This window comes from Haliaeetus albicilla, chromosome 12 (assembly GCF_947461875.1).
Source record: "Haliaeetus albicilla chromosome 12, bHalAlb1.1, whole genome shotgun sequence".
Lineage (NCBI taxonomy): Eukaryota > Metazoa > Chordata > Aves > Accipitriformes > Accipitridae > Haliaeetus > Haliaeetus albicilla.
Window position 1 is genome coordinate 14,927,590 of NC_091494.1, and position 27,335 is coordinate 14,954,924.

General features: G+C 45.2%; 2 protein-coding genes across 2 annotated transcripts in view; both read left to right on the top strand.

Annotated features, from left to right (window-relative positions):
- MYO5C (myosin VC) overlaps positions 1-1,974 on the top strand; it is a 36,816-nt gene extending 34,842 nt beyond the window's left edge. Inside the window, exon 41 of the mRNA XM_069798227.1 lies at positions 127-1,974. Within this exon, the coding sequence (XP_069654328.1) occupies positions 127-279 (153 nt within the window). The 3' untranslated portion in view covers positions 280-1,974. The remainder of the gene's footprint in view (positions 1-126) is intronic.
- Positions 1,975-3,512: 1,538 nt separating this feature from the next.
- Positions 3,513-27,335, top strand: part of GNB5 (G protein subunit beta 5) — a 30,603-nt gene continuing 6,780 nt past the window's right edge. Inside the window, exons 1-8 of the mRNA XM_069798228.1 lie at positions 3,513-3,614; positions 5,609-5,752; positions 11,297-11,408; positions 15,832-15,968; positions 17,688-17,729; positions 18,507-18,583; positions 20,117-20,249; positions 24,128-24,271. Of these exons, the coding sequence (XP_069654329.1) occupies positions 5,627-5,752; positions 11,297-11,408; positions 15,832-15,968; positions 17,688-17,729; positions 18,507-18,583; positions 20,117-20,249; positions 24,128-24,271 (771 nt within the window). The 5' untranslated portion in view covers positions 3,513-3,614; positions 5,609-5,626. The remainder of the gene's footprint in view (positions 3,615-5,608; positions 5,753-11,296; positions 11,409-15,831; positions 15,969-17,687; positions 17,730-18,506; positions 18,584-20,116; positions 20,250-24,127; positions 24,272-27,335) is intronic.

Sequence of the window (27,335 nt, forward strand, 5' to 3'; positions counted from 1 at the left end):
AACTGACCAAAACAAGTCTCCTTAACATCATGTGAAAGCAAGATTTGCAATGGGAAGCAAACAATATACTGGTTTTGCTTTGATTCTTAATACAATATTTTCTTACCTTTTCTGTTATAATTTCAGGCTATGCTAAACAGTCGTGAGGATGTTCCACAGTTGATGCTCGATACCAAATATCTCTTTCAAGTGACGTTTCCTTTCACCCCTTCTCCACATGCCTTGGAAATGATACAAGTCCCCAGCAGCTTCAAACTTGGCTTTCTCACAAGGGTTTAATAAAACCAATGCAACGGTATTTTGTCAGAGAATATATAAAGACAGGCAGACTTTCATGGTTCATTCCTCCAGCTGCTGAATAGTATAGCAGCTTGCAGTGAATTAAACTGTTAAAAGCTTGTTCTTGAGTCAAGACTTAAAAAGTAGGAATAATTTCAGCTTGTGATTTCCTTCTCTCTTTTCTTACTCTTCTCCCTTCATTACAGTCCTGCAGTGATGACTTTATATCATCATCTGGACACAAAGCTAACCATACAGTTTTTTAGCCCAAACCTGTCAAGAAAAGCATTTATCTGACAAGCTTGCACTGGTGCTTTGTCAGCACCAGTCAGAGGGGAAGACTGCCATGTGATAAATGTTACTACTTTACAATTTTTCTTGCCTTCACTTTCTGTAACGAGAGATTTTTTTTGCCAAAGTAATTCAGTTCATTGCCTTGATATACTGGTTCTGTTTTACAGTAGCTTTCACCCTTCTGTACTTCTTATACCTTTATTCCTTTCATAGGAGAAGTCTTTTATAAGAGTTCCTCCAGAAGACTGTGGCAGGAGGGAAGGGAAGGTCCTTCCACAATTGTTTTTAAAAAAAAATCAATATAAATAGCTACATTGAAACTGGGGAACTGAGATCAATCAAAGACAATTGCTGTTACAAACCCACATTGTCTTTTTGCAGGCATGCTGGCTTAGCTCACTGAATGCTTGCATTGCAGCTCAGGCACACTAGGCAGCTCTTCAGCCAGGGCAAGGACTCAGGTGCTCTTCTTGAAGACAGATTTCAGTTTTGTTCTCTGCAGTGACAAGTCTGGATTTTCGTATCAGTCATTATAATAGAAAAGTCAGATATAAAACTCATGTCATGATCCAGGTTTGAATTACAGACTTGTTTCTCTAAAAAACTGGAGTCATATCCTGGTTTGGTTCCATCTCTAGTGCAGTGTATTTCAGAGTATACACTGAGTATGCACACATGTGCACATCATCTTTCTCCCTTTCTGTTTTTTGCTGGTTTCCTTTCTCCAGTCCAGACACTGAGTAGGAGTGAATGCAGCTACTGTGGTCTGGTCTTACTGATAAACCAAGCTTAATTCCTTACATTTCATCTTTATTTCATTTCGATTGCAGGATCCTTAGAAGCAGAAGTGGTCCCCATTTTGCTTTGTTCAGCCTGCTCCCTGTAGTCAGAGTGCAACAAACAGTAACTTTATTTAGTACTGGACCCTGTCAGAACAACTGGAGAAACAGCATTCGCCTCACCACAATGATGACTGTCCTTAGAAATTCCTCAGTAAATAATGCTAGTTTTTTAGCTAGTCTGTTAGACATAGTTATTAAAATCAAGTACTAGAGCTTTGAAATATTTAAAGGATTCTAATTAATTTAGTTAATTTAAATATTACAGGAAGGAATAAGTGTTTTGATTTTTTTTATTATTATTACACAGTGTTAGTACTGTTTGTTTAACTTCACAGAACTATCTGTAAATATAAAGAAGGAATCATTCTTGCTCTTTAGTGTTCTTGGTGTTTACTATGTACAGTGAAATATGTACGGTGATATCCACAGAGATATATTCAAAATATATGAAGGAAAAATTTTGTGTTTTGTTCAATAACAATAGAAGCTGTACAAAATATTGCAGACATGTAGGTAGACTAGTATTTTAATCTGTTAAATAAAGTAGCTTTTAAATCAATTTGTAGTGCTTTGAGTGATGCAACAGTTATGTTTTAAATATGGGATCATTTGAAAGAAGTTACTTGGAACTATGTGAACATTAGTTAATACTGTCAGTCTTGTATTGCACCATAAACATTTATTTAATGGTCTAGTTGCTTTCCTGTAACATTGTATCTTCCTGTCAGAATGGTATGCTGTCCTTGGCTCCTCAGGAATTTCTGTAAATATTTTAATGCAAGCAAGTTTTGTTGCTGTAATTTGTAGATAGCCTTTTTTCGCAGTTACTGGAGCTGTATGTCTGTTACCTGGGACGGTATGAGTAAAATCACAGCCCGCTCTTAAGTCTACACCGCATAGAAGTGGCAGAAGGCATGTATGTCTTTATGACAAAAATTGTTGATCAAGGAAAGTTGTTCTGACAATTTGATGCTAGGTTACTTTGAGAGGTTTGTGTGAAGTATGCTATTAACATCATGTATGCAAACAGCAAAATACATTTGTAAAAGAAAGTTGAAAATGATCAGTGTCTACTGTATGCTTTCAGAAACTTATCTTGCTTTTGCTGACATTAATGCGTTCAACCAGTGTGTAGCTACAAAATTCTGTTTGTTATCTGTAATTTTTCTGAATATAAGGAGCAGTTTTAGTGAAGGCAGATACATGGAAAAGGTATTACTGAGGTTAACTTTCCTACAATGGTATTTAAGGAGAAAGCTATTTCATTCAAATGGGAAAATGTCAAATGATGATCATTACTGCAGTGGGAAAGCACTGAAATGGCTTACGGAGAGATGTGTGAGATGCTGTTGGCATCTTTGGATGTGTTTAGACATGTGGCTCCTGCAGTTTCTGGGGTAGGACTCAGCAGCGTAGGTGGTCCCTTTCAGTCCTGTGTTCCCATAATATTCTAATAGAAAAGATTAGGACAGGTCACTTCTACCCAAGTCTCTGCTGGGCTGAGACCTTCCCCCCCCCCCCCCCCCCCGCCCCATTTTGTCTTAGATCCTCTTGGCTATCAAATGCAAACATTTAATGGCATGATTTCAGCGACTTCGGTAGAGTCTCAATAGTAGATGTGACCTTCAGCACTTTTTAAATTTTTCAGACATGTTTTCATAAATATTGCCAAAGTTTTTTCAAAGAGTGCAAAAAAGCAGCAATTTTTAATCTCACTGATTTTAAATTTATTGTCTTAAAACAGGTGAATAGTAAAAGTATATCCAATGAAGAACCAGCATGGACACTAATCAATTTGTTTGACTTTTAAATTTTGTTAAGAATATGAGATAAACTTAACACGGACAGTGCTGTTTGTCAGAATGTCAACTTGATAGTTGGAAAAATCAGCTGTCAGTCACCTGCCCAGTATGTTTAACATTTGGAAACCATCCAAAAATTGCTGCTATATGGAACAGGCAGGTAAGATGTAGTTTGCCTAATAGTTTATGTTCTTTATTCTGAAAGAGGGCAGTTAAAATAAAGCCTTTTAAACTGTAATCATCAGCGCATAACTGACCTGAGGTGATAGGACCAGAGAGGCTGAGCTTTAAATACCCTTTAAGTAGACTTAATAGGAAGGTTGCCTTTCTACATTAGCAGTTGCACACGGCTTATTTAGTCCTCTTGAGAATCTCCAGGTTCTTGCTGTTTGAAAAGGTGGGTAATTTTGTGTATTTATCAAGATTCATTTTACAGAATTTCTCTGTAAGTAGCATATTTCTTAATGTTTTACCATGCTACCATTTTTAAATTTCTGCTGTAACTTTAAAAACCTAGTAAATTTAAAATTTCAGACTAAAGTGCAAGAAGTTGTAATATTTTTAAACCTTTTTTGTTTAAATAGTTTATATCTTTATAAAATAGTATGGAAATCCATCATTATCACAATCAGTCTCAGGAATAATACTGCTTTTTAATCATTCAGAAGTTTTGTTGGCTTCTCTTGTAACAAAATTTTGTAATATAGCATAATCTCATCTGAATAACATACTGATAGCAGGTATGATTCACCCTGTGTGTCACTCCAGCAAATTCTCACACTTTATCAAATTTTAATTCTGCCCGGACTATTTATTCCAAACTTAATAGGTCCTTGTCTAAAGTCTCTAGATCTAGTAATGATATTTTGTTCAAATAAGATGGCATTTTTCCCCTGTATTACCTTGATTTTACACTTCTTCTGAAGTGAAAGTTTTCTTCCCAAAGTCTAGTTAGCCTAGTGTCTTGAGGCTTTATGCCAAGTATATAAATCTGTGATTTTCACCTGAGGTGCCCTCAGTGGGAACCACTAATTCTAAGAACCTCGAAATAACAGGTTATTCATTTGTAAATGTCCAGTTTTAAGAATCTGGCAGAACTGAGCGCTGGTGCTGTAGTCACTTTAATGCTATAAGCAAGACTAGCACAGAGAAGCTCCCTGAAAGGATGGCAGCTTGTGGTCTCAAGCTCGTTGTTTGCAAAAGAATGCATTAAAAACTTCAGAACATATTTGTTGCTTTTCATCAAATGGAATATAAATCTCCTTCACTGCATGTAGCTGATTGAAAGCTCCTTGCAAATTTCAGATTAATGCGCTGTAGTTCCTTTCAGGACAGATTGCTTCCCACATGTTTTGGGATGAAGTTATGCATCTCCTGGAGACAACAGCAAAACTTTTATTGACTTCAATATGGGCAGGATTTCTGAGTTTATCATGTCATCTTTCAAGTAGTCCACTGAAATACTTAAGAATAAGCAGCAGAATGCAGGCAGGTGCATAGAATAAAGTTTGGGTTTGTTTTCATATAATGTCCAGCCAAACAAATTCTGAAATCTGCATAGCTCATTGAATTTCTTTTGCTCCATTTAAAACAATCTTGCAATATCTTCTAATGGTTAACCATAATCTCGTTATTTATGTATATGTCTAAATAACGTTAAAAGCTTTCATTTTAGAAGTGGTGAAAGGTCCCATTTTCCCTGTGAAAAATGTACAGAGAAAAATGGCACTATACACTGTTATTCTTGTTTGTTTTTCTCACTCTCAGGTAGTTTTTAATTCTCTGTTGATGATAATGCTATGATCCTAGAGATACCTGACTGGAGAACAAAAGCGGGTTCATAATGACCCAGCTTTCTGTGTGCTTGAAGCACCAATTTCTGCTCAAGCAATACATTGTTCATAAAATTTTTGTAGCTGCTGACTGAATCCTAGGTCATCTTTTCAGCTTTAAAAATAGTGCATAATATTGGCTACTTAATAATGCAGTGGAAAAACAATAAATATTGATCAGTGCAGATTTCTCAGAAATCCAGCTGTTGTTATGCATTTCTGGTTACTGTCTGCTGACAGTAGTTAAGTAAAAACAGAGTAATTTCTTGCATGTGGTGAATCCATGTGCACAGTGCACGTTTTGACAATGTGTAATCAGTGCACATTATAACACGATATATATTTTGCTTTGTGTTTTTCTTCATAAAAATATAATCTGCAGAGCACGTGACTGTCTTGCGTATAGTGACAATTCGTCAAGCTCAAGAGATTAGTCACAGAGAGAGATTATCCAGCCTACAGATGTCTGTATACAGTCTAAGGTGCATTAGCTAGCACAGCTGTAGTGGGAAGCCTTGCGCTGGCCTGGAATGCACTCTTTCCTTCTTCTCTCTTTCAGCTCTCTCGAACTGCAAAGATGTGTGACCAGACCTTTTTAGCAGTTGTATTTGGTCCATGTGACAAGTGCTTCAAAGAGAAGCCCCTTAGGGCTGTTTACATCAAATCAGAACAACTCAGCTACTGCTCGCTATGTGTGGAAATGGTATGTTATTGATTTTATCAGCCAGAATGTGGAAAGACTGCAAAAAAACGGGGGTTGGATGTATTAATGGTCTGTTACGTTGGATTTTTATGGACAGCAAATAAGCATTGCTAGGCCTGTGGACTGCCAAACAAACAGCTCTGCAGACACCTGGTGTTTCCATGAGCCTGCAACAGAGGTGGCCCGGGGGTTCAAGGATACTTTTTATGATTCTTGATTGAAAAATGGCCACGAGCTTTTTTCTCTAGGGTACCACATTCCTCAGCTGTGCAAATGTTATGTGCCTGTCTACACTCTGCTCTGAGGTATATGTGTGCAAGTCTGCTTGGCCTACCATCTTGAGCATTTCCCATTACCTTTAACAGAACTTAAAAAAAAGATTAAACCATTGCAATAAACTCATTCACTAGTGACTAGGGGATACAAAGTTCATCTAGTCTGTCTCAGTAAAAACGAGACGCAAGTGAAGTGCTGTTAGAACTCCTTCGTGGCCCGCGTTTCATAATGAGACCATGTCGTCTCGTAGGCTATGTTCAATACTTGGGTGAGAGCTGGAAGTAGCTACAATGAGGATAAGGTGGGAAAAGGTTGCACAGCAGTGGTGTGTATTCTGTCACCATGTGTCTGCATCACCACAGAAGGTGGTAATAGGGGAGATTAGCAAACCTACTAGCTTGACGAGCAGGTCCTGCCAGAATACCTGCATGAAGAAGGGATGATGTTGGAGGCTTTCTAATCTCCAGCAATTACTGGTGAGGTGATATCCCACCCTCCTGGTAGGGAGCACTGTTCTAGAGAGTTCACGGTGGGGTTTTTTAGATGAAATACAAAGCTAAGGTCATGAACCTATGTGGCTACCGAAGACCTGGTCTCCAAAACTCCTTTTGTAAACTTAAGAATTTTGTTGTCCTGATTATACTGCAACTTGGTGTAGTTTTATTTTATCTTCCTGAACCATTGTGTATTATCAGTTGGAGAAGACATCCTTCGCTGTTTCCTCCCCAGAACTGGTCTCTACCATGACTGGGTAGGGTCCAATAGTTTGTTGTATGTGAGTGTCAGATGAAATGATCTCTCCAGGAATGCTAAAAGGTTTAACTAGCTGTGTTTACAAAACACTGTTTTACAGGCAGATGAGAGCACTGATTTGGTGGTTGTAGGTGGTGCGCTGTGTACAGTTCACTAGCTGACACAGCACATGCTCATGTGTTACATTGTTTAGGAGGAAATTTAGATTTAATGACTGCAAGACAAAAGACAGTCCCTTCCCGGTTTATTTGCTTCTCCTGACTTTGAAATTGCTGCTTTCTTCAGGTCCTTCTTGGCCAACAGCCTATAAATAGCTATTTATCCAGTAAATTTTTGCATGACTTGATAAATGCATGCTGGAATTGCAGGAAACTGCCTGTTTATTATTTACAGTTCCTGCAACTTTCTCCATATTATTCGCATTATGGAAGCTAGACTCTTACCAACTGAAACAGCTGGTAGGTGGAAACAGGCTGAGACTTCAGGAAGAATTGCATCAGTACCTAACAGCCTGTTAGGCTTCCTATTAGCACTGCTGCAGGATCTTGGGCTTTCTGGTAGATCTGGCTTTAGCTTGGTTCTTCATATTTATTTTGTAAAAGATTTAAAAACAAATATTCAGAACACAGAGAGCTCTTTGCACTGAAAATACATATGGGTAGGGAAATTGTAGCCTCTATTGAATTGATTTTTCAGAGCTGTGGGTATGCTTTGACTTACATCAAAATGCACAATATATCTTTGCCGCTCTTGTGCACGTGTTTGTGGATGCTTGTGCATAATGTGGTGTATAATTGGCTGATCTCTTTGCAACTTCCTGATTTGCACATACAACTCCTAATTTCAGTCCAGCAGATGCACACATGCATTTTCATCATCCAGTGTTTGTGATTTCCGCAAAACCAACGTATGTTGAGGGATAACAGAATTAAAGTTGCTGATTCCCAGTGTTGAGATCATCCTACTTCAATTGTTTGCCTTTTAGACAAAATAATCTTTTCTCTCTGGGGTTTTGCCTGCTTTGGAGATTGGTGCTAATCAGTAGAAACTCTGTCAGTGTTTGCTGGTTTAGTCTCCCCACAGAAGTATTAGTAAATTAGCTTACAATTTAAAAAGAGACCAGCTGGTGAATTAGCGAGAGTGAGACTTACTTTAAAGACCTAACTTTTGAGATAGGCAACAATTTGTCACACACTGTTAGACCCTCCATTTTCCCCAGCATCCTTATTAACGGAACACTGCCAACTTTCTTCCATGCATCCCCATCACTACAATCTGGTGTATTTGCCATGTGTGGAAGGTAGATTTATGATTGCAAAAATGACTGGTTTTGCCACAGTTCTTGGTGATTAATGTTTCTGTAGCAGCTCCATAGAATAATGCCCTATAGAAAGCTGACTGCTTTCAGAGTGGTTGCCTCAAAATGTATGAAACCAAGGGTCAGCTTGCCTTTGCTCCATTGGGAAGAATCAGAGAAAAAAGCTGTCTTATAAGAAGCTGTCCTTGTTTTGGGCAACTTGGAAGCTCAGTGCTGCTGAGGACATAGCAGCCAGTTTGGAAGTGGTCAGCTTTCTAGGCAATGCTGGTGGTCAGTATGAAGCCACAGCAACAAATACTTTTATGTGCCAGTCATTACTGCACAATTAATGGATCATGACATTACAAAGTGGAGTTCAACTACTCGTTAGTGCTTTTCCATATATTCTGCATACCGTACCTCCTGTGCAGGATGTTTTCACAGCCTTTTGTCCAGTGCTGATGTGTTTTGAAACTCATCTGAAAGCAGAGACCAGACTAAGAGAACCTATTCTTCATCCACTGCTGCTGACTGAACTGCCATTTCAGGTTAAACGTGCCTTCTGTATAGTGAATTCTAAACTGTGTTAACAAATGATTTACTACTAACTTTTTTTTTTTTAATTGCAATTGCTAATACATTATTAAAAGTACCTAGCCTTCAGTATGGTTAGATTTTATGAAAAGGGAGAAACAAAAAGCCTTGATTGTTTACTAAATGGAAACATTTTTTCTTTTTTAGTTGACCTAGTACTGTTACCATCTGATCTGGTGCATTTTACTTAAAGCTCCCAAATGGCCTTACTCTAACCTGTGTTTTTTGCATGGTTAGCTAACGACTACATGAGTAGTTAAGTAGCTTGGTCAGATGAGCTAAATACTTCTTTTTTCATTCAAACTAATGAAATACGTATTAAGTATCACATACTTCTGTAGCTCACTCTGGTAGAGGCTTCTCTTTCACGTCATGGCTCTGCTTATCCCTGTCATCTTGGGACTAGTATCATGTATCAGTCTGAACATGTATGGTTCCCAAAGAATCTCACCTTCCATGCTGTTCTTTGTAGACTTTTTAATCCCATTCCCCAGGGCAGCGAGACTGTTCACATCAGTAAGGCAAGAAAGTCTGGGGTTTTTACTGTCAGAACTGTGCCAACTATCTGACATACAGGTTTTATCTAAGCCAAATTCCTTAGAGCTGATGTGTTCCTATCAAGGCAAAGAAATTTCCTATGTTTTTTGTTAGACTTTACTTCTGGGCCCCTTCACACTTATGAGGTGTCAGAAGTAGGGCATTTGTCATAGACTAAAATCCTTCAAAAATGAAGTTTCTTCAAAATCTTCCCCTGCCACTCACCCAGGACACAGCTGCGTTATTGAGTTTAGTATAAGTAGGTTTAATTTTTCAGACATGAAGAAAACACACTAGAAGCTTCCTGTCACTTTCCTGCTAAAAGATGGTGGGTTTTTTTCTTTTGGTATCACTTGAAATATACTGAATTTTTATTTCCTTGGCACTGTGAGTGTGCTGGAAAGCATTTCCTATGTGCTGTTTACTCTGAGAGGCTTTGAAGGATGTTGCCATATCCAGCAGTTCGTGAACTCTGTAGAGTATACTGCCTACTTTTTCTTTCGTGATACTGAATGTAACTGGATCAATTTGATTCGGGATTCAAAATTTCAAGTCCAGGGTTGCTTACGTGTCCATCAGGCTGGTGGGGTTAGGTCACACCAGTTTCTGTGGACAGACAAGACAACTGGAAATACATCCACTGCATTTGACTCTCCAGCAAAGTAACCCACCTCCTGCCTGCAGATCCATCGACTCGGAGAGACCTGGAGCACACGGCCAGACCAGGGCCTGAATTCAGCATCCGGAGTGACAGGGCAGAGCTCAGCAGCTCTGCCTGTGCATCCTGGTCAGACAGTGACACTGCTGCTAAGCCCAGTGTGGGAAAGGACTTTTCTTTTCTCCAAGACCCACATTGTGTCTAGGATGTGCCCAGAGTCTAAACAACAGCTGCAAACATGTATTTTCTTATCTCCCCTTCCGATCTTGGCACATCTCCAGGTTAAACAATAGCCATTGGATTGTCTGTTTTCTGGCTAAAGGGAGACAATGGGAGTCAATATGAGCAGAGTTACTCCGTGTAGATCAAGGACAATGACTGTAATAAGAAGGGGACGTTTTCAAGGAACTCCCAGGGAACAAAAAGCCGCAAGGCCATGTGCCACGGCTCTCTCTCTGGAAGCATCAGCTGCTCCGTGCGCTCAGCACACGCTCCCGATCTGCACCGAAGCAGAGTCCACAGAGCCGTGGAGCTGTGCCCTGGGCTCACACCAGCACCAAAGCGGAGGGTTCTTTGTTCCCTTTGGGGTTTTGGAAACTGGTCCCTTTCAAGGGCTGGGAAGGCCACGGACCCTCATGTGCTTGTCTGTGTCCAGGGGAAAGAGGTGGCTTGTTTAGGGGGAAAAAAAAGGAAGGAAACCCTGGCAACACCCAATTGAAAAATGAGGGATTCAAAGCATAGTAGAGAGAAGGGTTCAGACCACTCGCTGCATCTGTCCTGCTGGCACAGGAGCTGGGCCGGAGACCTTCTAAGTGACCGAGTCTCCTGGTGCTCCCTACCCACAGGAGTATAAGGGAACGATGGAGCTGAGCTGGGATTTGCTAAGCCTGGACAGGAACTGTCTTCCCAGTCTGATATTTTAAAATGCTGTTGGGGTGACCGATGACTTTTTTTTTAATCTTTCCCCCACAGAGCATGCAACTTCTGGTACAAAGAAGTTTGGGTACAAAGCGGAAGCACGCTTTTGCGCCTATTTCTGGGGAAACGAAGCCTTTGGGCTGTGAAAATGGCTTGGGATGCCCAGCAAGCGGAAGCCTGTGGGTAGGAGGAGGGCGGGAGGTGAGGCCGCCTGCCTGGGGGAGGCCGAGCCTGCCGTGCTGCCTCTCCGCGTGGGTCCGGGCGAGGGCTGCCGGCTCTCGCGGGTGTTTTTCCGCACGGTGTGTGCGCTCAGGTGCTGGCTGCACGCAGGGCTGGAGGAGCATCTCGCCTGGCCCTGGACGTCAGCATGGGGAGGGGGAGGGAGCCCGGGCCGGCTCGGGCGCCGTTGCTGAGGCAGCAGGAGCCTCAGCAGCATCCCTGAGAGCCAGGCGAGCAAACTCCTCCTCCCTCCCGCTCTCATCTCGTCTCTCTCCCCGCTTCCTTTGCAAAGATGGCAACCGAGGGGCTGCGCGAGAACGAGACCTTGGCATCGCTGAAAAACGAGGCCGAGAGCCTGAAGGGCAAGCTGGAGGAGGAGCGGGCCAAGCTGCACGACGTGGAGCGTGAGTGGGGCCGGGGCGCGAGGGCCAGGGGCACTGCGGCCGCCCCGCGCGGGGAGCGCGGCTGCCGCACGCCCGGCACCGCGGGCCTGGCCTCGCCGGGTCCACGGGAAAACACGCGGCTGCTGCCGCCCCGAAATGGGAGCGCAGCTGGGAGCTGGCTCTGCCTGCCTGGGAAAAACAGGCATCCCGCTCCGGAGCCAGGGTGCAGAGAGACCTGCCCCCCCGCCAGCCCCGGTGCACGCGTCTGGTGTCACGACAGTCGGCTTTCCAGCCGAGAGCACGATGGCTGCGTGCGCTCGGCCGCGCCGCTCAAACCCTGCACGGCTCCGCACCGGTGTAAATAGGAAGCGGCCGGGGAGCGCGGCCGGCGCAGCCTCCCCGGGCGTTCGGTGCCGCGCAGCCCCGGAGCCCCGCATCGCCTCGGCCCGCCGGCGCCCGGCCGGCCCCCCTCGCCCCGGCCGCGTGGGCTTCTGGCCTCGCTGGGGCTGCGCGGAGGCAGCTGTGCTTCCTGCTCTGCCTTCGGGGCGGGCGGGCGGCCGGGGAGGGGAAGGGACCGTCAAGTACCCCTTTTGGCGGATTCTGAGGTTTATTTGCATCGTTTTAATGGACATCTTAGTGGCAGGAGCAAAGAGTAAACCCAGCCTTGTGGAAGCTGATGGGAATTTGCTTTAACGAGGCCGGGATTTCACCCAAGGTGGAAGGGCTTAAAAAGGAACGTTGTTTCCAAAAACACCTCCCCCCCAGGGAGACAACTTGCAGGGATCCAGTGCTGATTCAGAGGTGCAGGGTGAGTCAATGCTCGAGCTGTCAACGCATAGCTCACCGTTATCAGCTGCGGTTTCAAGATCCGTGGTTAATGTAACAGAAATGACATGGACAGATTTCAATCCTGCCCTCCCCCCGTGCCCTCCCACCCCTGTTCAGCAAAAAATAAGCTAGTCTTATTTGTATGGAGCTTCTCAACTAGGTATTAATTCACCTGACCTGAGATATAAAAGTCCTTTTATTTTTGTTATTTCATTTTTGTAATTACAGTGATACAATATATTGCAGGGCTTTTTTTTTGAGAAAAACATGTAAATTACTGTAGTCCTCTGAAATCGTGTAACTCGCTTTATTAGAAATATTAGTGGGTCATTATTTCATCCCTTTTGATGGCTTAAATGTTGAAAAGGAATCTGAGCCTGTAGACAGTGATTTAGCTCTTAGTGTTTTGTAAGACTGAAGGACCGGCAAACATTCTTGAATTTCAGGTGGGGGAGGGTTAAAAGATTTTTTTTCTGGAGTAAATAGAGCATTTTCTTGTCTAAATTAGACAATCATATGTTATATGAGTGTCCTATTAATAGGAATCATTAAACAAATGGAGATGGCCTCATTACAGAAACATTACCATAAACCGTCATATTCCTACAGTATAATTTCTGTATCAGAAGTAGTGGGGCCTCTGCTTAACAGACCTCTTAAGCATATGCTTAAATCCATTTTTGTTCACAGAGAGATTTACTTATGATTGCAGTGATACTGTAACTGTGCGTGTCATTGATAGTCATAGGATATTTATGTCTTTGTCATATGTAAAATCTGTAAACTTACATTGGAAAGCTGTGTTTGCGTAGCCATGGCATGATTTCTAAGATAAAAGTCTTATGCTGCTGTAGAATAATGCTCCCTCATGATATTTTATATCATTGATTCTGTATCAGAGCTTTTTTGCACTTAAATTATCCCCAAGAACTATTTCTGCAGAGATTGTAAGTTTCAGAATAAAGCATCTCTTCTGTTTTGGTGGTTTTTTTCCTAATCTAAAATTGTATCTTTTGCATTTTTTTTGCTCTGATCATGACTTTCCCTCTACGGTTCCCAAAACAAACAGCTGGCTGAACTAGGATTGCCCTTATTTGTTCAACTCGTTTTGAACAGCAGCTCTCAAAAATGTGGATAGAAAAAGGAAATACCAAACATGCATTTGATCTGCAATCTAAAATTTTAAGGATTCAATTCTACCGCTTGAGAATTTTAAGTGTAGATAAAACAGTTTGTTCTGTTCATGAGATCCACAGATGTTTAAGGCCAGAAGAGACCATTAGGACCAACTGACTTTGCAGCACAGAAAAGATCAAAGACCCAATAGTATCTGCATCAAGTCCACATCCCCTGTTCAGGCCAAACAATACGTTTTAGAAAAAAAGCCTGTTTTATCTGGATCTTTTTAAAACCACTCAAGCTACTTATTGGCTTTAGCTGATCTACTTGCCTGAGTGCATAATTTTCAACTATCTTGAAACAATAGTGGAGAATGCTTCAAAATAATTATCTGACTCTAAAACCTGTGCTAGGCGGGTGCAGGATTATTATGGCTGTGGTTGGAGATAAGTGTCCTCAGAGAATCAGTAAGGCTAAACCAGGCAATTCCACAGAGTCTCAGCTGCGTTGACATAATGGAAACACTTTGTCCATTGTCTGTGAAACGTTTGTTTTTTCAGATATGTTCTGGACACAAGCATCTTTCCAGCTGCCATAATAACCTCCTGTCTTGTGTTTTCATGTCTCTTTATTGGATCATTTGGCAGGTTTCCATGGGCAAAAGTAGGGAGAAATGTTATCTTTTCCTCAGTGGGTTTATATGGTACTTTCTCAGAAACTTGCTTTCGACCTCCTGTTAGAGATGACATGGACAAATTGTCAGGAATGGTGGACAGCACTTGTCCTTGGCTGGGTGAGACTGGTTGAGCAGAGATTTCAGATGAGAACATAATTCTGGCACAGAATTCTGTGGGGCTGCTGGTTTTGAAAGACAACTCTTAAAAAGCTAATCCACTAGAAATCAGTCCCTGCCTTAGGCAGAAATTGCTCCCCTGACCCTGTGCCAGGGAATGATCTCGAAGTTAAGGGTGCCTGCTCTCTGGCTGTGAGAGCCCTTCCTAGCCCATGAGTTTTCTTGCAGCTCTAGAAAAGTGACAAAGGGTGAAGCAGCAATGCAGCTCTGGAGCAATCACCTGCCATGTGACATGTGGAGCTCAGCCTCCAGCACAGCATTGAAAAGCTTAAGATTTCTTCCACCAGCTCATTACAATGTGAGCTGCTGCATTTATTTCAAAAGGTTTGAGTCAGGCATTGCCCCCTTAGCTAACAGCAGCTGGATCATCTTAGGTTTCAGCGTGGACAAACACACAACATGGGGAAGCACTGGATCCTGTTAGCTCTTCTCTAGACAGACTTATTTTTAATTCTGGTGCCAGGGTCTCCTGCCCCAGGACCTCTACTCTACTGTGAGACTTGAAGCAGCTCCCACCCTCCCTAACGCTCCGTGTGAAGTGTGTCAGAGCTGCCACAGCATGCCAAGATACATCATGGCCCTACTCGGCTCCATGCTGGAGCAGAGCAAATAGGTTTCCTCAGATGACGCTTTCTCCCAGACATGGGCAGATGACCCCAGCATGAGGCATCAGGGTTACGTGAGACACCTTTAGTAGTCAGCTGCAGTGGGATTAATTTTATGTCAAAGTGAGTTTGCACAGTTGGAAGTGTAAATTTGTTGGGTTTTTAAGAATACCAGCTGAAAGTACTGCTATTAAATGAGGTATCAAAGAACAGACTTCTCCTCCACCAGACGATGCTTGCTACTCAGGAAAGTTGCTTGCCAGCCCTCTCTGTTTCTCTTTCCTATAAAAGAAAAAGCTGTCCCTATGAAGTCCTCAATGTCTGTAGACACTGTTGAGAAGTTGACTAGCGCACTCTTGCAGCAAATGCCAAGCTTCCCTGCTCACTCAGAGCTGTGTCCTGGCCCCCAGTGCTCCCCTGGCCACCAGAAGGGATGGCACAGCAGAGGAGCGCCAGTGGCTAGTACCTGTATCACATTGCACCACCGCTGCGGTGCCGAGAACCGACGGCGGCTGGGAGCCTCACATCCAGAGGCTCACATCACAGCCTCACATAAAACAAGTGTTTTACCGTTGAAACTTTGGAGATTTGGTGCTTACCCCCTTCTTTTGTCTGATTTTTTCCTCCAAGACCCAGTAGTGGTCTTCACTTCTGCTGAGTACCTTGAGGCATGTGTTAGCCTGGAGGCTGTCTCTGCACTTTCAAGCCTCAGTCAGATTGAGGATTTCCCAATAAGAGGGGGCAAGGGGGTAATCTATTTTCCAGTTATATTTGGGTGTGATGATCTGCAAGAGCTTCAGCAGCTACAGCCCTGGAATTCAAGCCCTGAGTGAATTCATCCTTATCTTTATCTGATGAACATGTTCATACACCGCCCACCTTGGTTTTACTACCTGCCAGCTCTGAAGCAGAGTTTGTTGGCTTGCACCATAACTCAAACTTCATGGATTAATTCCTTCAAGTGACATTACTCATAAACATAGAGATTTGCCAGGGCAGAGCTTTGATGCAGGGCTCTCTAACCATCAGCTGTTTGCAGTTCATCAGGTGGCAGAGCGTGTGGAGGCGCTGGGCCAGTTTGTGATGAAGACCAGGAGGACCCTGAAGGGCCACGGAAATAAAGTTCTCTGTATGGACTGGTGCAAAGACAAGAGAAGAATTGTGAGCTCTTCCCAGGTATGCTGTTGGGCACATGTTTTTCAAAGCTACTGTTGGGCACTATACAAATCTTCTGGCTGTGCGATGTGCCAGTCTTTGCAGATGATACCTGTGTAGAGTGTAAATGTTTTCAAGATACCCTTAAAGCACTTCATTGGCAATGAATTTGTTCCAAGAGCATAAATCCAAGCTTCTGATCATTGCTACACCTGTGGTAGCTAATACCCTAAATATTTCTTGTCCAGTCATATACAGATTTTCCCCATATTCCCTACTACAATAGAAAATAGAGAACTCATCAGAGGCCGCTTTTATTTCCTTTTTCTTTACAGACAAAATATTTAGTAACAATTTGAGTTTCTGTGTTCAGAGAAAATAATCAGGAAAATGGAAGGGAAGAAATGTTCATTCTTCTAGAGATTTCTGTGCAAAGAAATTTCTTGTGCAGTCTGTATGATTGGTGCGACGTTGAAAGCCTCAAACATCTTGCCAAAATTACTGCATTTACTTGGGCATTTTGAGAAATAGTCCTAACACCTGCTCAAGACCAGTCTCATGAGCTGGAGGAGGTAATGAGATAATTACTTTCTAGATCCCCTGGTTCATCCTGAGCCCAGTATGGCAGTGAGTGAGCTTGTTGCATCTCACAGCTGTTCATTGACCTATATGAAATCTATCAGGGGTCTCACTTGAGGGATAAAAATAGGCAATCTGCATTGCAAGCCACCTTCAGTTACTGTGGGTTTTTACCATTCATGGTGATCTCAGCAAAGATAATAATTTTAAATCATGTCACATTTTTTAAAGTGGTTAAAATGTCAGTGTGTAGATCAGAAAGCTGAATGGGCAAGTTGTAATGCATTTTTGCATTTTTTACTCTATTTTAAGAACCGTAGTGAGTCCAGGTACAGCAACAATTGTTGCTCAGTAATAAACATTTTGCTTTCACGATACGAGGAGGATAACAATATTGTGTGCATAAGGCGAAGTAGCTGGCATGAGTGTAGCTGGTATACACAAAGTGATTGTGTTGCTCTCTGTGGAGGGTTCTTACAATGGCTATTTAGCAGATTGTATCAATGGATAATTGAAGGTTAAGTAAGTATAGTGAGAAGTAAAGGGAAAACCAGGAAAAGACAGGAAAGGGAAGATGAATAAACAGTGCAATGTCCATAAATAGTCCCCGTGAGTGCTGCCAGCTTGGCAAGTGATTTATAATACAGGTCACCTCTTGTATTTGTAAGGCCCTGTACTGAGCCACTGACAGATATCACTTGGGAGAGGTGGCCAGCTTTGCAGGTGGTGATTACAGGCTGGGAGAAACACATCATGGCTGAAAGGAGGCAAGCGAGGGCTCACTAGTGGCAGTTTCCTGAGGAGATGGTCCTGTCCATGGTGTGTGCTGCAAGTGAGAGGAGTTCTCATAAACCCACTAAGAGGGAAGGGAAAAAAATTAAAAAAATAAATCGGTCTTTTAAGCCAACGTCAGTCATCTCAGTGAGGACGAGATACGCTTTTCTTCTGGTCAAAGACATGACTGGCACGACTGAGGAGTGTCTCCTCGGTGCTTTGTTGTGACCATTGTGCTGCTGTTAAAATGGAGACAAAAATTTCATGACATAACAGACTGGGGGATGGAAATGAGCAGCAGAGTTTTCCCCAAATCTGGAAAGGAGGCTGACAGCCATGTCTCTGGAAGCCCTCAATTTCTCTCTCTGTTTGTGTGCTTTCATTTAGGATGGGAAGGTGATTGTGTGGGATTCCTTCACTACCAACAAGGTAAGTGAAACTTCAGCAAAAGTCAGATTTCTGTGCACAGGGCAAATGACGGTGGGGTAAGAGGGAGGGCTGAAGGGCTCACAGGTGTCACAGGAGGCAGCGGGATGATGGGATAACAGCAAACCTCCACCAGCACCTCCAACCAAGGGGCCCAGGGGAAACCACCTCCCTTGACCCATCTCTGAGCAAAGTCCCTGTCAGGGCACTGGGGTTTGTTGTGATCTCCAGCAGGAGGCTCCGATCCTGCCTCTTCGCTGACAGGGAGGGCTTCTGGCTGGAGGCAAAACCCAGCCAACAAAACAGAGGCCCTCCCTGGGTAAGCTCTGTACCAGATGCCGTGTGTGATAACCCAGGATCCTTCAGCCATAGTGGTCACTGTGAATCAGTGCCACTGCTCCTCCAAGCCCTGCCAGGGCTGTCTTGTGGCATCCTGCCCCACACAGCTGAGAAAAACCAGCTTGTTTGTAACTCGCTTTTACACCTGCAGCAGTGGGGACCTTTTACAGCACTGAATAACCCCAATAAAACATGCTGTGTGATCAGTTTGGGGCTCACGAATAAGGTGGAAAGTGTCAGGGAGGGACGAGCCATCCTGCTGCTCTGCCGGTAAGGGTTGCCCCAGCCTTCCATGTGAGTTCTGGCTGGGGGAAACACCTGTACCTTTCACTGACCCGAAGAATGTCCCACAGAAATACTGAACTTACTACTCTACACTGTTCTCCTTGCACTGATTAGAGTAACAGTGAGATCCCAGTTTAAAGAAGTGCTGTGTTTCAGGAACACGCAGTGACGATGCCATGTACCTGGGTGATGGCCTGTGCATATGCCCCATCTGGATGTGCCATCGCTTGTGGGTAAGTTCCCAGTTTCCACAGCTGCTTACACAGAGAAGCTTGATTTGTAGTGGTGGTCCGGTGCCTTCAGATGCTGACAGCTAGAAGTTTGCGTGCCTCGCTTGCGGGTGGAAGGACTACATTCAGTGCCTCTGATTCTATTCCCATAATGGCTCGTACACATTATCTCCACTGACTTCAGTGCCATAACATTTGTTGTGTAAGCATGGAAAATAATCCTCTTTCAGCATTTATATCATGGGTTAGGAATTCCACATGCATGCAACTTCTCTGTTCCAGTTTGGTTGTGTGTGTTGGATATATCTTCTGAGGGAGAGTGGCTTTAATCCTGTTCTTACTTTGTACTCTTTCTTCTACAATGTAGAGAAGGTTAGGCATTAATGATTGCCAGCACGTGGATAGATCTTGCCAAGACAGGGTGGGGAGAAGTAACCCCATCCTCAGTAGTCTTCTCCAAGTTTTCTGAGGGCTCAGGTTTGAAAAAATTGAGTTTATGCAGGGGAGAAAACAAAGAGATGAGATGTTGGCAAAACATCTTTTAAAAAGAGACTGGGTGGATCAGACAGGCAAAGCAAGCTTGGGGTGAGAGAAAGGAACAAAGGGAGACTTCACTGTGCAGCTTGCAAATCTAGAAAGCAGCAGACTGAGACAGATAGGCAGACTCCATAAATGTGTGTGGAGAGGGAGTCCAGAAACTGCATGTTTTTGACTAAAACTCAAAGAATGGCAAGAAAGCTCTGCCTTCACACTTGTAAGAGAGACAGGGAGGGCATATATGCATTGCACTACCTAATTCTGTATTTCTGTTATGCTGTCAGTTAAGTGCTATGCACCTAATAAGGCAGAGAACCAGCACCTGGTGGTGTGCTGGGATCCCAGGGACCGGGGCAGGGCTGATCTACCACGGCTCTGGAAAAGGGTCAGACACAAGTCAGACCCTTTAGAAAAGAGTCCCGCATCTGGCCTGGGAGACACAGCTTAACTGGTGCAACTGTCCAGGAGGGGCACACCAGCTACAGAGGTCAGTGCTTCTGTTGCCTTTTTTCCAAACTCTTCTAAAAGCCCTGTCTTCACACCCGCTACTTGCTATACTGTCTCTTCCATAGGAGTTAGGTCAAATTTATTAAGGTAGATAAATAATGATGCTTAAATACTGATCCTCGCAATGATGGATGTCAACAGAAAGATGGCAGTTTGGCTGCAAGTGAAATATTAACCCTGAGGTGACTACTATGTCACCTCCCAGTTCATACTTTCATGAGGTTTCATTCAGTGCCATTTATAAACTCGATGAGGTTAAAAAATACTGAGGCGCAGCTGTTCAAGTTCTGTAAAGTAGCCAGCCTGGTGAGGCAGCTGGGGCTTCCCTGCACAGGGAGATCCCGGACAGCACAATACAGGGAAGTCGGTACTTGTAAGGGTTTGGCAGCGCAGCACTGACAGGTGGTTTCCTTCTTATCACCACTCGCCTTTTGTCGTTGCAGTTTTAACCAGTTCTCCTCTCTCTGTTATTGCTATTATTACTCTCTTTAGTGGCCTGGACAACAAGTGTTCTGTGTACCCTCTGACATTTGACAAAAATGAAAATATGGCTGCAAAGAAGAAATCGGTTGCAATGCACACAAACTACTTGTCTGCCTGCAGCTTCACTAACTCAGACATGCAGGTAAATGCATCCCCTACCCGCTGCTTGCTGTCTGGCAACACCTAACATGAACTGCACTCGTGTGCAGTGCAGGTAACCTTCCTTGCACCTGGGACACCCGGGGCCATGTCCTGCCCCATGCAGCGTCTGCTGGAAAACCCTCACTGGGGGCAATGAAGGCGCTGCAAAAGCTGCTGTAAGGAAATGCTTGTCACAGCCCGTGGCCAGGCTGTCGCGCCTGCGCCCTGCAAAGGCCTGTCACTTCTGCAGAGGGAGCTCGCTGGTACCTGTGTGCTTTCTGCTCACTGCGTCCGTGCTGGCTGGTGCTTTTAGGAGCTCAAACTAATACAAATAGTTAAAAACCCAGTTCGGCTAGAACTGGGTTGGGTATGTGCTATGCCAGCCAATGGGGACCGTGTTGTTTGCCTGCTTTGTCCTGGACACTCAGCCAACTTTGCTTTTGCTTTCGTTCTTAGTATTTTTTGTTTATACCCAGTGAGATATCTGAGCTTGAGGATGGCTAGCCAGCCCTGTTTTCCATACATGCAGTGGTGTGTTCCCTCCAGGGAGAGGAGTGATGCTGTCCCCATCTTGCAGCCCGGTGGTGGGGGGGGGTTGGAGTGCAGAGGCCCACAGAGGGAGGGGATGGCAAAGCCAGGAACTAAATGCAGATCTTCTGAGACCAGGCCAGCCTTCCTCTGTAGTGAATATCTCAAAAGATCTCTTTCTCTGGGAATATGAAAGATGATGAAAGGAGCCAGGATAATCGCCTTGTCCTCTCTGTTTTTTGAGTTTAATTGAAGCTCTGCTCAGTGCAGGTCTGCAACAAAGTACGTGGCAAAAGGGAGCATTTTCATTACTCTCTGTATCAGCAGAGCTGCTGGAAAGGGAATACCTTGTCCCCTTCTTCCAGATATTTGGAGCTCTTCTGAAGGAAATACCAGCTCTCATTGCTTCTATTTCAGGACATGAGATGCCTGAGAGTATGTTGTTTGGCGTTCTATGGTTTCTGTAATGACTCCGAGGTGCTAATTTAAGTCCATTGCCATGGAAACAAGCGGTGGAGGTACCCAGCACTAAGGCTTGCTTAGCCCTGACCTCACTGTGCAGGAGCCCTGAGTAATTAGAGCAGTCTAAATTAAGTGGAATGTTTTTGATGAGACAGAAGACCAGTATTCTCTTTCCTTGTCCATACCTATATGCATCGTTATTGAATCCTATGAAAGGAAAAAATAGTTAGTTATTTTTCATAATTAAAAGAAGAAGGAAAAATTGGGTCTTTTTTCCCATGTGAAATACAGCAAACTGCACTGATATTGAAAGTAATGTATTACTATTGTTAAATAATACCACAGTGGATTGAAGTGCCTTATATTCAGCGATTCAGAGATTTTTCTGAAGACTTTAAAAAGAAATTTTCTTGTGATTGACGGGTTTATAAGTGATCATTTATAGCACCGCATGTTATTATTGAAACAAACACAAGCAAGTGGGTTGGCCAGGCTCCCGTTAGGACACCGTTACGTAGAGGATCCTAGAGAATCCCAGATTTCTTATCTTTTTCCTTTTACGTAGCGGCCACAGAATTAAAATTATTCAGTAACTCTGGGGGTGCACAGTGTAACAAGCCCCCTGTGCAGGAGCTTTCCCAGCTGCGTGCGGAACAGCTCTGCTCTCCCGGCTCGCGTCACCGAGGGACGGCGGTCCCTGTCCTGGAGCAGCCCGAGCGTGCGTCCCCCAGCCCAGCGCCCCGCAGCACCCGCTGCTAGGTGCTGTGAGTGCTGCTGCTCTGCCTTGGCTACAGCTCGGTTTTCCCTCGGAGGAGTGAAAGGCAGGGCAGGAGTTGCTGTGCCCGTGGGCGTCTGGCAGTGCGATGGCAGGAGATCCGGGGGTGGTTCGCCACTGATGAAAGCCGCTCTCGGGCCGTGTGGGTGCTGAAACAGGGGGTCCCATCCTTGCTCCTCATCGTGTTCCCCCCCTGGGCCGAGACAAGCGCTGAGCTGCAGGGCTGGGCGACCCTGCACCTTGCTCTCGGTGCCCCAAACCAGCCTTGCTAGAGAGAGCCTCCCCCGCCTCCGTGCGCAGGGAGCTGGGGAGCCTCGCTTCCTAAATTAGGTATATCTGCAGCTCTGCGGTGTGATAATGCTCCCCAGGCGGCAGTGCTCCGTGTGTATTAATAGCAGCAGTTAATTGGGATCTCAAGTGCTTTGCGCAGGGCGGGCAGCCGTAGCGCCGGTGCGGCCGGGCTGAGAAGCGGGATGAGGCCCGTGGGGATGGAGGAGGAGGAGGAGGAGGCGGAGGCGGCCGAGGCCGAGGCGAGGGCGGCCCCGGTGCGGTGCCTGTGCCCCCGGCCAGCGGGGGCTGTGTCCCCGCTGTCCCCTCCCGGTGCAAGTGCCGGCTCTTGCCGCCAGGCGCCAGGCGAGGATCCCCGTCCGGCGCGGCCGGAGTCCCTCCTGCAGCAAGCCGGGGGCTGATGGCGAGGACGGTTAATTCCCTTCAGGGTTTGGGTTTTTGGAGGGGCTTCGGTCTGGTGCGGTTTGCAGTGGCAATACCCTGAAGGTGCGTCCGTAACGTTCCTCTTTAGGCATTAGCTGGAGCTATGGGTTGCCAACAGACCCTTGCCGTCCGCCCCGAGCTGCTCCGATTCCCCTCGTATCTCTCTTACGCGCTATTGCAAGAGCAAATCCTCTGAGCTGAAAGCCCTCGTTCCTCAGCCAGGTACAAACAGGCCTCAGAACAGAGAAGTTCATTGATCTAGGCTCAAAAGCTGTCCAGAAAGAGAAGTCGAGACTTTCTTCTGCTATTATCATCTCAGAGTATTAGCGTCTCTCTACTGCAGGATTCAGAACAGGCTGTTCTGCAGCTTTGCAGACCTCTGTTTGTGGGAGGAGTTTTTGGAGCATCTGTCAAACATGTTCAGCGTTTAACCTTTATGCAACTCTCTGAATGGTTTCATGATTGTGTGATCATCATCTTCTTGAACAATATTTTCTTTTTAACTTCTGACTACCCACGGGGATCCTTTGAGTTTCCTCACCAACCGTGAGAAAAACCTGTGTGCAAGACTGAGAGCCCTCCTATGTTCACCCTTGCCTTCTTCCACGCCAGCGCACAGGGACCCTTTCAACCTACAGAATTTGAGATTGCGTAACAGCTTCGAGTGCCAAGGGGAAATTTTGAACAATTGAGCATCATCAGGATTTAGCCACAATAACAAGCGCTGATCACATGTGCTTTCTACAAGCACTGTAGCAGATGAGGGAAGCTGTGAGCTGTGTTCGGTCAGTGTATGTTCAAGCCCTTTCACACACAAATGGTTTTGGACAAGTGAGAGGTGATGGACTTATCAAACAACTGTCTAGACAGGCTTACTTCCCTTTCAGAAAATCCATGTCTTAAGCCCAATTAATTGGGTTTAACCTGACTATTTCAAGCAGAAAAAAAATTCAGAGAGTAAACAGGTATACTTAACTCCAACAGTTCTTCTCTTTAGCCGCGTTGAATTCCAGCAGCCTAAATATGGGTAGGGTTAAATACAGGGGCAGACGGGAATAACAGTCTGGTTCTACGTCCTTTTTGGAGGATATGGAAATGCCAGGAGATCCTTACTGCCATCACTTCTCCAAACCCCCCTGCACAAAACTGACCATTATTGAAATACTGGGTAGATATAGCTGTGTCAATACAGCTGTCTTTTCCACTCGAACTTCTTTCCTTAAAAATAAAAACCATAAACTGTGCTTAGATTCTCATTGTTTTTATGGCTTTGATTTATTACATAGTATTTCATTAAATTAAAGCTGTCCTTGGTGTGTGTATAGGATGTCAGTTGTTTCTTTGTGAACTTGAAGATCATCTCCTGATTTTTTTATTGCGACTCTTCTTGCCACTTCCTATAGATCCTGACAGCAAGTGGAGATGGAACTTGTGCTCTGTGGGATGTTGAGAGTGGGCAGCTTCTGCAGAGTTTCCATGGTCATGGAGCTGATGTCCTGTGCCTGGACCTGGCCCCTTCTGAAACGGGAAATACATTTGTCTCTGGGGTAAGCAGGAGCTTCCTATCATAACACAAAATTAAGGAATGTGGAAGGGAAAAGGCAGCAAAGCAGGAGGCTCGTGATCTTATTGAGAGGGTGCTGGAGTATGTGTTGGAAGCCCCAGTGCAATCCACTCATTGCAAGAACATTTTCCAAGCTGGAGCAAATTAAACCCCTGACTGTGGGGTCAAACCCACCCAGCCAGTCTGACTGCAGTTCTGCTTACTTAGCAAATTCCACCCCACAAAGCAATCCAGCCCAAGATCAAAACAACGCCTCTCCCGGGAAGGGAAAGGCTCAGAGTTAGAGCAGCAGGCTCCTACCACAGCAGAGGTGTGAGCCCCTGTGGGTAGGAGCCCGGCACAGTGGACGATTTCCCGCATTTGGCTCCTTTCTCGTGCCCAGCTCTCTGGAGCTGGACGGGGTGCACCAGGGGGCTGCTCAGGGCATTGAAGTGGGGGTGCCAATAACATGCGTGCCACTATGTCCCTCAACCGCTCCCCAAGAAGCCAAGGGGTGGCTTGGACGCTGGCTAAACCCTCGTACAAGTTGGAGCAGGGAGATGAGGTGTGGCCACGTCTTCAGCTGTTGCAGTCCCCTGTGCCTTCCAGCGGTACCAGAGGCATTTAAAGCCCCTTCATCAGTGCCTGCTCCCTGTTCTGGCCCAGAGAAACACACAAACCTCACTGGGGCTGCAGGACTGGTCTGGGCGAGTATCCAGGGCATCTTCCAGATCTTGTCCTGCTGCCGAGGGATTGCTGTTCCCGGGCAGCTGAGCTATTGACATGCAGCCTGGCAGTGAGGTGGACAAGGCATAAAGGTGAGTGAGATGGGGCTCAGCTCCTTTTCGAGGTGGTCCTTGTCTTTCTCACATCAGAAGTTCAGTGTGCAGGTGAGGGCTGGCAGGAGCTGAGAGATGACCTCTCTTACTGGCGGCAGGTTGCTACCAGTAACTTTGCTGAAGGTACCTGGTTTCTGAGCCCCACCAGCACTAGCCCAGGACTGGTCCTGTGCTTGCTGATGGAAATGGCCCTTGTGCCAGAGGGTGCTGACCATGGATTAGGGGATTCCACTTGTTGTGCTCGGAGTCACAGTCCCATCCCTACACAATAAACCTGGACCTCTTCTGTTATGGCTCTTTTATCAAATTTGGCTGGCCCGTCAGGAGCAGAGCCCAGCACACTGGCCCGGTTTGCCTGCTGCTAGCACAGCTGCTCCAAAGCGTGACTGAAAGCTAATTCCATCCGAGTACATTACTCCTCCCCAGCTTTTCTGTCACCGAGCTTGCTTCCCAGAAAGGATAGATTCATTTTCCCTGGGAACAGCTCAGCTTATTATAGGGCAAAGAATCGCAAGCAGCTATGGTACTGCTCAGAGAATATGTCATACTTGTGTCGATGTAGCAGCTTGGGCATGTCCATGCTTACAGGGACTCGCTTAATTCATCACATATGCAGAATACCGCTTCAGTGAAGATCTGTCTTATATTGTGTCAATGCAGGTATAGCCAGAACAGTGCAACCTGAAGGTATAGTGGAATAGAGAGACTCCCTGTATATTGTACCTATGTAATACAGTAACCTTGAGCTGGAATAAGCAATGCCAATACATCAGCGTGCAGCCTGGGTGCTGTTACATTTAACAACTTAACTGAAAATCCCAGCCCTCCTGGGTGAGCTCAGGTCTGCGTCCCAGCTGTTGTGGCCAGTGCCCTCTGAGCACTGCTTCTTGGGGCAAGTTGGATAGCACTCAGGGAGCCCATCTCTCCACAGGTGGTTGCTGGTTTCTCCTTCAAAACATTAGGAGTCAAAGCACCAGCTTGTCAGATTGGTCTTGCCCCCAAACTCCCAGAGAGGTCAGTAAGAACAGTGCATATGGAAGCAATTCGAAGGGCTGGGTTTGGGCTGTGGCCGGGCTTGAGAAGGAAATATGCTGAGTCCAAAATGTCCTCTATCCTGTTTGGTTTCCCCAGTGCAGAAACCACAGTTTGGTACAAAGGAACATTACCTCTTTTAAATAATGACATCATTAGTAAAAACCCTAGGATTTCATTTTAAGAAGAGAATTAAAAAAAGAAAGAGAGAAAGATGTGGATTGTGAAGACACTATTTAATTTAATGAGCAATCATATCTGCTTAAAAATAAATAACATGTGTGGCACAGTCTGCTGGGCAGGATGCACTAGCTTGGCAGAAGCAGCAGCCGCCTGGCCTGCCCTGTGCTTCCCACGCAGCCTCAGAGAGCCTGAGGCCCCCAGAGCTGAGCCTACCTACAGCCTGCCCCTCAGCAGGGTCATATTTATTAAAATCTTCCATCAGTCTTAAAAGAAAAGTCCGTGTTCTTTTTCCTGTCACTGTGACAGCAGCGAGACATAGCAGCTGAGAGCGTGGCCCTACGAGATGGTTCCTGCCCCGAGGACGTTGCAGACTACATGGGCTGAGCCCCTTGCCCAAAGCGTTCAGGGTGATGAGCATCTCACAGCAAGCACCAAGTGTTAAATGATCTTTTCAAAGCACAGCTTGGAAGGGCAGGTTAGAGCTTGACAACGGGATGAAATGCTGTTCTACTTCTTTTCTCATCCCAACCACACCATTGAGCACGTGGGTGTGGAGCCATGGCAGGCGTTAACTCTGGTAAGAGGCTGGGCAAGAGACCCTCCAGACGCACTTATTTCACTTTCTGTTTCAGTGTGTGAAAAGAATTAGTTATAAAACTTTAAATGCTGGGTATTAATTTTTTATATTGGGCATGTTAAGTGGTGAGGGAATGAGCCAGTTATGCAGCTCTGTGGCATGGGGGGACTGCAGACGCAGGTATAGCAGCAGTGCAAGCAGAGCAGGGCTGTGAGCGCCGGTTAGCCTGGGACTGCCCGCACAAACACCCCAGGCCTGTCTGCACCCCACCGTGCTGCACGGCAGCGCTATGCCTGTGCTGCTCTGTGGCACTGCTGAGGCTCCAGCCTTCGCGACGCACTCTGCTCCTAACTGCAACTGCACCGGGCCTGGGGGTACCAGTGCAGCCAGTTCTGGGGCTGCTTTGCTGGTTACGTCCCCTCAGAGCTGTGATGTTC